Source organism: Dendrobates tinctorius, unplaced genomic scaffold (genome assembly GCF_039654945.1).
Source record: "Dendrobates tinctorius isolate UK_male_01 unplaced genomic scaffold, ASM3965494v1 ptg000064l, whole genome shotgun sequence".
NCBI lineage: Eukaryota > Metazoa > Chordata > Amphibia > Anura > Dendrobatidae > Dendrobates > Dendrobates tinctorius.
Genome location: NW_027361732.1, coordinates 29,481,594 through 29,494,086, shown reverse-complemented (window position 1 = coordinate 29,494,086; position 12,493 = coordinate 29,481,594). Strand labels below are relative to the sequence as shown.

The 12,493-nt window shown below is 43.5% G+C and overlaps 1 protein-coding gene across 1 annotated transcript in view; it reads left to right on the top strand.

Moving 5' to 3' along the window:
• The window catches only part of DIAPH3 (diaphanous related formin 3), an 811,800-nt gene that overhangs the window by 234,241 nt on the left and 565,066 nt on the right, over window positions 1-12,493 (top strand). Inside the window, exon 5 of the mRNA XM_073580354.1 lies at window positions 3,932-4,062. Coding sequence (XP_073436455.1) covers window positions 3,932-4,062 — 131 coding nt within the window. The remainder of the gene's footprint in view (window positions 1-3,931; window positions 4,063-12,493) is intronic.

Here is a 12,493-nt window from a genome sequence, read left to right as displayed (position 1 = left end):
TCAATGTGACCCCATGAGTAATAACACTGTATGTTATTCGTCTGAGGAAGGATTAGGCTCACTTTTCATCTTTCACCATGACTCCTCTTCCCCAGCCCTCCAGTTTCCTGTTTGCCAGAGAGCCGTGCGCTCCTGAAGGTTGGCAGGTCAACGGCATGGTCGCGCTGCTGGTGCAAGCTTTGTGTTCTCTGATAAAAGCTCACAAGCACTGTGCAGTGTCAGCCACTGCCGTTATGCCGTAGTGGTGTCTGGTAAACTAGACAACAGGTATTAAACGTAAAAGTCCATCCATTCTCAATAACAGAGAGGATTTTTATTAAAGGGGTTGTCCTGCCTTAGGGTACAAGTTACGTGACTGTAGACTTGAGAATCGTCACTTCCCGCACCTTGTGTGCTGTCAGGATTTGCTGGCAGGGGGCGTATTACTGCAAGTATGCAATTTATATACACACGGTCACGTGCTGACTAGACGTCTTCGGCCTTGGTCAATGCAGGTATGTTGAACGAGGGTGGACACGACTAGTTGGAATATGGCCGTAAGTATTCATATCATATGCTTGCAGTCATGACTGCCGACTCTCGGCCCTATACCGAAGAATCCTTTTAGCGTGCGGTGCACACGTGAGGATTCACAAGTCTGCAGTGACATAGACTTGGCTTAAAGCCGGACAAACCCTTTAAGAGAGACATTCCAAAGTTGCTTGTTTTTCCAGACACTTTGTAATTGGAGCCCCCAAGAAGGTTGCAGCTATTAACACTGTAATAAAATCCTCCAATGTATGAAAGAGAGAATGCCTTTGCTTGTATCTGTTCCACTATAAAGATCGACACTTGGCTACTGGTGAAATAACCCTGATCGGCTACAAGTGTGAGCCCTGTGACCCGAAATATGACTGCAGCGACAGCCTGTGTATGGAGAGTAGCGTACGACTACATTCAGCATGGGATTGTACCTGACTGAGCCCTGTGTAGTGAGGCCACTGTGGTCATTGGCAAATCGAAGACGTCCCCAAGATTCACGGGACATCACTGATAGCTATGGAAGCCCAAGTAGACCAATCTGCCATTCAATGCGTTTTGAAAAGTAGCACTTTACGTACTGAGGGAGAATTGTCTTCTCCTTAGCTCATGTTAATAGCCTGTCTTAACCTCCTCTGTTTCTACTTGTAGTACTACTTCAATTTTTATGATTCTTCTTTTTCACGTACTCCCCTAAATATATGTCCCTATCTTTCTATAAATATACATTATTCCTAAACATACAGTATGTCCTCTGTTATGTGTAGTTAATCGTAAAGTGTCAATCTTTATAGAGGTAGAAATATGCAGAGGAGATATTTTTTTTATATACAAGTGGATTTTATGATTTTTGAACCAGTGTCATTGTAGACACAGGTCCCTGCAGCGGTGGCATTGTATGGCAGAATCGAAGGTGGTTTATCAGTGTACAATATATAACCCTTTACACTGACCCCTGAAGCCCGAGATAGCTGGCTAGCATTGCTATGAGCACCGTCGCCCAACTTTTTGCGGCTTACTATCGGCACTGTCAATGGAGAGATGAGAATGGGGCAGTTTCTGGAGGGGCATAGACTGTAGCGGTCCGCTCTGCCGGATGACCAGAAGCAGTGGCACAATGAGTGGGAAGGAGGTTTGCTTTCTCTGGATCCTAATTTTTTGGGGGATCCGATTTATGAACAATAAATAACATGGGCAGTTACATCACTGGGCTTCCTTGGGTCGAGACACAAAGAATGCCAGGAAGAGGGGCAACGTTTTGGCAGCTGCTTTCCTAGAATGCCATCCAGCAGAACGGAGGGTCTGGACAGCTGCCGTACCCCACTGTGTACACACAGAGTGGGCTGTGGCACTGCGCTCCATAGGCGATCTCTCACACTGATACTGTTGGGCACACAGCATAAAGCAGATACACAGCCTGAAAGCAGTAAGTAATAAATCCGAATACAAGGATTAGAGCTGCTAATGTTGATCTTGCAGAGAGATTTGTGCATTTGCTCTCCCGTTTCCCCTTTAACAGCTCTCTGTATATTCTGTTCTATGGTTTTGCTTTTTGGCCTTACAGAAACCACAGGAGACGGCACAATTTCATGTGCATTGACTGATTTTAAGAACCCCCATAAACTCGCGCAGTCACATGTCTCATAATGAAATAATGACTGCGAGCAGCAGGTTTTGTTTTTGTCCACCAGATTTTCAGCAAAGTAGCTTTTTATCCTTCATTGAACCAGTAAATAGTGGTTGGCAGATCGGGAAATCAATGTTTATTTAATAAGCTTTCCAAGCTTTCACCAGTTATTACTCCTCAGAATGGAAAGTTTCCACTGTTCGTGCTATGTAAATAACGCTTTCCTCCAATGTGTCCCACTATGGTAGTAAATAATGCCCGGCCATGGGAGTATTCGTGCTGCTACATGGGGAAGTCCGGCTGTAAAAAAAAAATAAAAAAAAATGCTGAGGAGAACTAGCACTTTCCATAGCAAATCTGGCTTACCAGAGAGAATCCAAACACTGGCCACACATGAAAAGCCTGTTACCTTCTCGACGTTCTCCTAAACCTACAGACTCGGATTGGCCTAGCACGTAGGATCGGGGCCTATGTCTGAAGCGTTGGATTTAAATGTGTGCACTCACAAGGCCGTTGACTTAGTGATGCCATATGTGCTTTGTCGGCCAATATTTCCACCAGTATGTGTCCATTTGTGAGGAGTATTGAAACATGGTCAACCATATCATGGTGCCTACCTCAAATAGTCAATGACTCCATCAGCACAAATGTCCAAATTTTGTTTTTCAGGGCTTCTGATGTAATTCCCTACAGAATGGCGAGTGGAGAAAACATGATGTGAACATAGCCTCACACAAATTTTACACATTGGGATGTTCTTGGGCCGTATAAGATTGTTGGCTGATCCTACCAAAATCAAAACCAAAATTGTTGATGTGTATTGTCCTCTTTTATCTCCTTCTGGGTATAATGAGGAAGGGAGAAACTGTAGCTCACAAGCAATCTAATTTCTTAACTAATTTTCCTATGTTTTTGGAAGCAATAAAGAAAAATGAGTATTGACCCTAAATGATATGAGAGAGTCATGAGTTCTCTTATTTTGACTGTGAGCCCTCACTGGGGACAGTCACTGATAACAATGTATGCAGATAGTGGCACTATGTAAGCATGAGAAATAAATTGATTTTTTTTTTTTTTTATTGCCCAGGTCATTCATTTGTTTTTGATTTTTTTTTTGGAAGGGTTTTTCCATTTTATTTTATTTGTGACCACCTCTTATATTCAGTAGTGTAACATAGGGCTCTTTCCACAAGATAAATGAAGGGTCCTACGTCTGATACCTGCTCCCATCAGCTTTGTAAGCTAGCTACTTCAGTGAGCTGCAAATACAGTAGAATCATTGTTTAGATCTTTTGGCTTGAACTTGGTAAAATTGCCTTATGTTGGTTTGGTTCAACAGTCTTCTCCATCTTGTCATCCACTACTGATGTCACGTGCTATAACCGTGTAGTCCATGTACTCGGATTGGCGATGTGTGCTTATGCCAGGGGTTTCTGTCCTCATATGGGGATTGCACTGGATTTTTGTATTTTTTACTAATCTTAAATGTGCTTTATTGCCAGTCTTAACATGTCTAACACCATGAAGTCCTATATGGCAGGAGAGCAGCTGACAGATACCTTTGGGTACAGATTGTCCTTTTACTGGAGCAGTTCCAGGAGAACGTCTTGTAGGCTCTATCCAGAAGGCAGAGAATTTTACTTGTAAATGAGTTGTTTGATCAGGTCGTGGGCTTCAGCTCAAATATATATTCTCGAAAAGTTGCAAAAAAAAAGTTGTCTTTGTAATGTATGCATGTGATATGTGCAGGGATGATGGCTCAGTATGATTCTTATCTTGTTACAGGGGAGCCTCAAGAGCAGCAGACAGATCTCGCCGCAGGAATTCATTCATGAGCTGAAATCGGGCTCCACAGATGAAAGGCTCGTCTCTTACCTAGACTCCCTTCGTGTGTCTCTGACCAGCAATCCTGTCAGGTACTCGCGATGAATTAACAATAAGTGATTTTCTGTTAGTGTTTCATGTCTGGGCAGTTAACATTTATCTAAGATCCTGTCTGTGACCTATATCATGTTTGAGTCAAATTGTACAAGGTTTACATTAAAATGCATAAAATCAAGAATTAGAAATATGCTCGCGGTCATTAATACCGGAGATGGATAGAGACAAGTAGTATGGGAGATATATTAGCTGGGGTGTTGGGGAATGGTTCTGGTTTCCTTATTTTCTCATTTCAAAATGATATAAAAATTCTAGTAATACACTGACAAGCAAAAGGGTAACGATGGTTTGTACTTTTGACTTCCAGGCTCCATATTTCACCATCCACTACTGCTTCGAACGTGAGACCACCATCATTTTATAGACAGTCATCTTGGCTATCTCATGCATAAATTTGCCTTGTATCTGTTTAGCATATGTTTAGTTATGCAGCTTCTTGCCTTGTCACTGTATTATTGCTGTTTTGCTCCTGGTGGTGGAAAAAACTTTCTTCCTGTATACTACAAAATACAACCTGGTCTCACATTCACTAATAGCTCAGTGTATTATTAGATTGATTCCCAAGTGATAAGTCACTGGTTCAAATCAATGAGCAACCGTGAATAGGATTTCACAAGATAAGAGAAACCAGATCATCCAGCTCATTGATAGTCTCCTGGCCAAGAAAATTTCCAAACTGCATCATGTGAGGGCCATGACAGTAAGGCTAGTTTCCCACTTGCTTTTTTTTGCAGCGCGTTTTTCCCGCAAAAAAACGCATTGAAAAAACGCATACAAAAGCATACAACTGCTGCGTTTTTTTCAAGCATTTTTATGAGCATGCATGAAAAAAACGCAGCGTTTTTATGCGTTTGTATGCGTTTTTAGTGCGTTTTTACCGCGTTTGCGTTTTTTCCAACATTAGGTGGCCCCTCACACTAACCCAAACCATGACTTTACTAACTATAAACGCTGACCATAACCCTAACCCTAACCCTTAACCAAACCATACTTAACCCTAACCCAAACCCTAAACCCTAACTAACCCTAACCCTGACCCTAAACCTAACCCTGACCCTAAACCTAACCCTAACCCTTAACCAAACCATACCCTGATCCTAACCCTAACCCTGACCCTAACCCTGACCCTAACCCTTAACCAAACCATACCCTGATCCTAACCCTAACCCTAAACCCCCTTAACTAACCCTAACTCTAACCCAAACCCCTAAATTCCATTGTCTAAACTAATGGTAAAAAAAAAAACGCATGTGCAAAAAAACGCATACATAAGCATGCCAATGCGCACATATGCTCACCATAGACTTATAATGGGTGTCTTGCTGTAAAAAAACGCATTGCGCGCGCATGCGTTTTTTTGAGGCAAGTCGGACGCTCAAAAAATGCAACAGGTTGCATTTTGTGCGCCCGAGCGCATACCGCAAAAAAACGCATGCGCGGTAAAACGCGTACAAACGCATGTGTATGCGCACATAAGCGCATCCCATGCAAAGTATAGGGAAAAAAAACGCATGCGCTATTTAGCGCTAAAATACCGCGAAAAAAAACGCAAATGTGAAACCAGCCTAAGAAGAATACAAAATGACGTCCATCCATCCATTGAAAAGCCAAAAGATGGATATCCAGGTAGCATATCGGAGTCAACAAGTCGGCTCATCACAAGGTCTATCAGTTCTGGTGCAACACACACGGCAGCGGAGGTGGCTCATATACTTCAGTGTGACGCATGTTGCGCAAGTCTGGAATGGTGGTCTGAAAAATGGGAAACAGCCTCGACTTCAGTGTCATAAGTGTTTGCTCGAGTTTGCAAAAAAGTGGACATTATAAGATTGGAAACAAGTGATGTGGAGTAATGAAATGAAAGTCCATAGATTTGACTCTGATTGGTGAAAATGGGCCTGGAAGAAACAAGGTAAAATGGTGTTAATGGATCAAGACTTTGAAGGAACTGTCAAGTTTGGTGGACGAAGCCAGATGATATGGGGTTATTTCACATCCAAAGGCTTTGGATATTTGATCAGGATCGATGGTGGTCTCAATGCTGAATTAAATGTGAGTATCCTACAAGATCTGTTACTTCGAAAACTCGCTTGATATGGGTATAAAAAAGACGACAATGTTCCAGCAGGGCAATAACCCAAAGCACAGGAAGGAGCCGAGCGCTCCGAAACGCGCGTCGGGGTCCGGCCACTTCACGTCTCCTTGTCCTCTCCAGGTAATCTCTGCCATCATGTGTATGGCGATTCTGCTTGCCTCTGTTTTGCAAAGGTGGATGATTCCCCTTAGTCATATAGATGGCTATTGACACTGTCAGTATATTTAACTCATTACTTTACATCCATATGTACATGTCATACCATTAGTTCCCACAAGGGAGGATCTATGTTATTAATGCGTTACCTTCTTGGTCTTGGCATTTCATGTTTATGGTCATGTAATCTGACAGTGTCCTTTACACAGATTTACGTTATATCTTTACCAGGGAAATATCGCTGCATGAATGCGTTTATGGGATATTTTCCCTCTTTATATATTTAATCACTCCTATTTCCTGGAGTACCTTGGTGACGTAATTGGCCGCATTTGCCATTTGTATGCCATAATTGTTGGTTTTCCCTCCCCCCCTGTTTAATTCCTGGTCTATATTTTACCTATTTATATCAATAAAGTATTTTCTTTTAATGGACATTTATGACTGTTGTGCCTTCCTTCTTGTTTATTCTGTATACTGTACAGTTGTCCGCGATCTAGTCCTGCAGGTATATGTGGCCTGGAGTGACATTTCGTCATTTACTTGACCATCTGTTTGGCCACATGTATACCATTTGTGCCTCAATCTTCTTTTACTATGTTGCGCAAGTCTGGAATGGTGGTCTGAAAAATGGGAAGCATCCTCGACTTCAGTGTCATGAGAAGTGTTTGCTCGAGTTTGCAAAAAAGTGGACATTATAAGATTGGAAACAAGTGATGTGGAGTAATGAGATGAAAGTCAATAGATTTGACTCTGATTGGTGAAAATGGGTCTGGAAGAAACAAGGTAAAATGGTGTTAATGGATCAAGACTTTGAAGGAACTGTCAAGTTTGGTGGACGAAGCCAGATGATATGGGGTTATTTCACATCCAAAGGCTTTGGATATTTGATCAGGATCGATGGTGGTCTCAATGCTGAATTAAATGTGAGTATCCTACAAGATCTGTTACTTCGAAAACTCGCTTGGTATGGGTATAAAAAAGACGACAATGTTCCAGCAGGGCAATAACCCAAAGCACAGGTTGAGGTTGTTGAATAAATGGTTCAATGACAACGAAGTAGAGATGCTGGAATGGCCCTCACAGTCCAGACCTCAACCCAATCGAACACTTGTGGGTAGAGCTGCAGCAAAAGCTGTATACGTACCCAAGTGACTCAACCAGTATGCACCAACTTTGGGAACATGTAGTAAAGACCTGGGATCAGATTTCGATCGAGATAAGCTTAAATCCAATTTAGAGCATGCACAGAAGGATTCAGGCAGTGTTTAAAGCCAAAAGGTGGATTTACACAATACTAACAAAACAATAAAAATAAACATTTTGATAAGAGTGAAACAGTAACAATACAGTGACATAAGAATCCGCATATCATATGCTAAATATTAGCAAGTCAAATTTATGTATGAGATAGCCAAGATGATTGTCTATAAAATGATGGTAGTCTCACTTTCGAAGCAGAAATTGATGGTGAAATATGGAGCCTGAAAGTCAAAAGTTCAAGACATCGTTACCCTTTTGCTCTTCAGTGTATTCCGGAAGCGCTGTGTTTTTAAGGGCTTCTTCACCGGAATAATAAAGCCTAAATACCTAGACACATTAAAGGGAATTTGTCACCAGGTTGTTGCAATCAAATCTGAGGGCAGCATGATTTGGGGACAGAGACCCTGATTCCAGCAGTGCATCATTTACTTTCTGCTTGGTGTAGTTTTGGTAAAATCATGTTGAGCCCTGTATAACCCCACTCACACCAGTGATTGTCCGCTTTCTGTGTACACTGAGCGTACAGTGAGCATACACAGAAAGCTGCAAATCGGTGTGGGGCGGTGTTATGCAGAGCAGGAGAACTACATGGCATGAGACAACTAGTCCTCTAGTCATAATTTCTTGGTAAAACACTGATTTTATTAAGTACAGTAAGTGACCCATTGCTGGAATCAGGGTCACGACCATGTCTCTACATTATTCTACTCTCAGGTTATAGTATAGTAAAGCTCATCCGAGTTGCATCCAGATTACTAAACGTTTTCAGCACTAAATTCTGTTCCCGATGTTAAAAAATGTATCCGTAAAAACCAGGTGCTAAATGGTGGCTCCATGTGGAATCCAATTTTTTCCCCCCAGTAGACTGAAATGGATGAGTTTCATCTGACATTTTCACACACAGATTGATGTAATGTTATCCTTGTCCGCACCGTTCTGTTATGGCCTCCAGCGATGGCCTTCTCACATGTTTGGCCTCTGCAGCCCGTTGGGATTGGCCTGTTGAGTCGAGAAGATTTGCCACTCTGACAACCATTGGGCTACGTAAATTTTCCGCATGAGATCTGCATTGCAAATGGTTAAATCCATGCTAAAAATCCGCAGACAGTATTACCGTAACATGCCATAGAATTAAGATCTGCAGTGTTTTTCCCAATCTGTGGCTGAGATAAGTTAGTATCGTATCTGTCGTAGCCACCGCTGCTATACATTGTGGCTTTTTCCGCTATGGCTGAACATACTTCTAGAGCATTTTGCTAGACTGTGGTCATATTTACAATGCTGTAGAAGTGCTGATTCTGTCCGGTAAGATGAGACCCCATCAGAACCTGACTGATACCCAAAGGGTCCCGTTATGTCAGCCTTATGATGGATCTGGCATTCCTGCTATTTTTTTTTTGCGCCTTTGAACAGGAGACATGGATATTGGGAATGACCATTTGGGTATTAACATACCCTTATATGCCCCAAATAAAAAATATAATTGCAATTAATTTCCAGACTGGTCTGTCCTAGTGCCGGATCCCCTTGACCTGTGTGTATTCTCACTTCCCTTGTTCTAGGTGGTAATAGGATTTCAGGAGAGATCTATTCTGCATCAGGAGGGCTTTACTTCCGCAGATGTGCTAAGGCACATTATCCTAATTGTATTTTGCATATCAGGCTGCTTGACATTTAATATGTCGTTTTCTGCTGAATGAAATTCCTGTGTGGAGGCAAGTCAAATTATCAAGTGCTCTGATTAACACTGTGCCTGGAGCTGTACATTTATTAATACTGTATGTGAATGGGAATTGCTGCCCAGTGTTCTCCAATCACCTATAGGCATGCTGTCAGATTACAATGGTGATTGTCTGTAGATTGGAGAACTGCCGCTTATTTCCTATTATATACTTCTTTTGTGTTAAGTACATAGCTCAGGCTTTGTGTTAGTGTGCTACACAATCATGATGTATACCGCATGTGGTTGGCGCTACATAGGGATCACATCTGTGTAGAGTAGCTACTTGTAAGGGTTTTGTCCGGCTGCTCCAGTTTAATCCCATCCTGTAAAAGTCCTCCGTGCCCCCAAACCTCCAGCGGGTGCCTGCATATATAAACACCCTGCCTAACCGTCCCTGTGTTAAACTGGACCTCTCTGAAGCTGGGACGCTTACCCCCAGCTTCAGAGGCTCAAGGATGAGAGGGAAAGAAGCTGTGTCCGCCTGGGTTGTACAGCGCTAGCGGTGACGCCGGCGCTTGTGGGTCGCCCGCCAGGGCCGTGGGGTTCTCGCAGCCGGACCCGTTGATTTCAATGGGAGATGTCACAGTGGCAGTGACCCGGTCCGTGGCCCTGGGCGTCCATGTAAATGGGGTAGAGTAATGGGGATAAAGTGGTTGAGATGATTCGTGACGCCACCTGTGGTTTCTGGTCAGTTTAACCAGCGCTGCAGGGTTGCTTCTCTGGGACGGATGGTGTGGTGCAGCAATGATGTTGTAGCCATCCACAGGCAGGGCTGTAGTCCCAGAGCAGAGTAGATGAGGTTGGCAGATGAGGAGATAGTGAGAAGTAGTTGGTGCAGTGTCAGGCGCAGAGATGTAGCAGTGCTGAGTGGGTTGGTGCAGAAATAAGGCAAGGAGACAGATGAATGCAGTTCCCGTTCTTTTACTCACGTTCTAGGCACAGACCGGTGCCCGCTTCAATGCTGCGGTCTCCAGATCAGGGGCTCAGCCAACTCCCAGGCAGATGGAATTAACCTTTCCAGCTCTCTCTTTCGTGTGCCTGTTCTGAACGTCTCCTTTCTAGCGCTTGCACTGAAGTACTTGTGGTTGTGTGTTAAACCCAAGTTCCTCCTTCTTGATGTTACTTAGAACTCTACTTGTACGGCGGACAGCTGTAGCCTGCTTCGGGGACTCCTTCCTATCAAGTCCTGGCTCACTCACGTTGCTGTTGTGCCCCCAAGTCTTGGGTGGGAATAAAGTGGTGACAACTTCTATTCCTCCGGTGTCTGCTGCAGGACCATCAGTATCCATACAACCTCGGGGACCGGACCCCGGCCATGCGCTTATAACTTGAAGAAGGGCTCTGCTCTGACCCTAGTCCTTAGTTCTCCTCTTCTCCTTATGTTCCGCACTAATCTTTCTTCCTTCCGGAGAATCAGGCTTTCTATTTCTCTTTCCCGTGGCAGCAGCTTCAGGTCACTGAAGTCTGCTGCAGCACCTCCTTCACTCCATCCCTCTCAGGGGATCTTCTCTCACAGACTGACCTAGTCCTAACATTCTCCCGCTCTTGTGCAGCCTAAGCTCCACCCACCTCCCAGCACTCTTCGTGTTCTAAGCAGGGAGTCACCAAAGGTGCTTTGCTACACAACTATGTTGTGTGGGATTCAGGTGTTGGAGGCTGGTCAGGTGTTATCATCTTACCTGAAGAGTGGGATACTACACCTCAGGAGGAGGTGCAGTACCTCTGTGGCGACTGAAACCTCAGGGGCGCCACACTTGTAAGCCAGGTTATCACACCCACAGGGGCGTGATAACACCTAAGTGGGCCGAGTAGTTTGGGAACACAAACACCCCCTCGAATAGTCATAGGCCTCATTTACATATCATAAATGGACTTCAGAATGACATTTTTCTTAAGATCTGTTTGTGTGTAATGTAATACAGGGACTGTCAGGCAGGGGATTTATATATGTAGACCAACTGTTCTGGGGGCACGGAGGGCCTGACTGGTTTCTTTTCAGAGGACTTTTTCATTGTTTTTTTTTTTTTTTTAAATTTAAGCTGATTTCCTCCATGTTGCGCTGTTCTGCGTGTTCTGGGACAGTTTTTCTTTGTGTCCTTTGCCTCTCCATTCCAAGGGTGCACAGTCGTTTATTGCCCAAGGGCCACATTGTCTGGGACAGCCCCAAGGGCTGCAATACAATTGGATTATTGGAGGTTTTACATTCTGAAAAGCGCAAGCCATAAAGATTGCTGGCTATCAGGAGCATAGAGCCCTCTCTCTCCCCTGCTCACAAATCAGAACGGAAAATATCATGCATACTGATTGTTTCTTTGTAGTTTTATGCCAGATGCCGAACCCGTTGAGTATTTCCCTTCTTAGGCTAAGTGCACACGTAGCAGAAAATTTCTGCTGGAAAACCTGACTCCCTTCCCAGAAACCGTGCGGTTTTTATGCGTTTTTTCCGCGCGTTTTCAAAATGCATAGAAATAGCCAGAAATTGAGCATGCTGCGTTTTTTACCGCGATGTGTTTTTTTCGTGGTAAAAAAAGCATCAGTATGCACAAAAAGTGCAAAAATGCATAGAAATGAATGGGAAGCTTATTTTTAGCGGTTTTATTGGAAAAACCGCTAAAAATACCGCTAAAAAAACGCTGTGTGTGAACACAGCCTTAAAGGGGTTTTCTCATCATAAATGGGTAAAATTATAGCAACTTTGCAATTTAGGTTTTTTTTTTTTTATAAGTCTATTCTATCCTTAAGTACAGAGTCATTTTTTATCTTCTTGTTTGCTGCTTGTTGCCGATCTGTGGCAGCCCGTCTCCCAGGCAAGGAGCGCAGCGCTTGTAAGCTCTTTCTATAGCGCTTGAAAGGGCTGCTCTGAAGCTGACTGGATTGCTTGGTTCAGAGGGAAAGATGTATTTCCTTGCAATGTGCGCAGTTTGGGCCAGTGGCGTAACAATGCTACTCGTCTGAACTGTCAATCAAGCAGGTTCTCACCGCCCCCAGTCAAGCAGAAAGCCGGAAGGCAGGGGAGCGGTTTGCTCCTGAAAATGAATAAGGGGGAATGGTAGTGATGGTGTTCCTCGTAATTAAGGTTGCTTCTGAAACATACAGGTATCCTGATGAAAAGCTGTGGTGTAGAACTTCTAACAACCTGTTAAACATTACAGAGAAAAACAAAAGAATT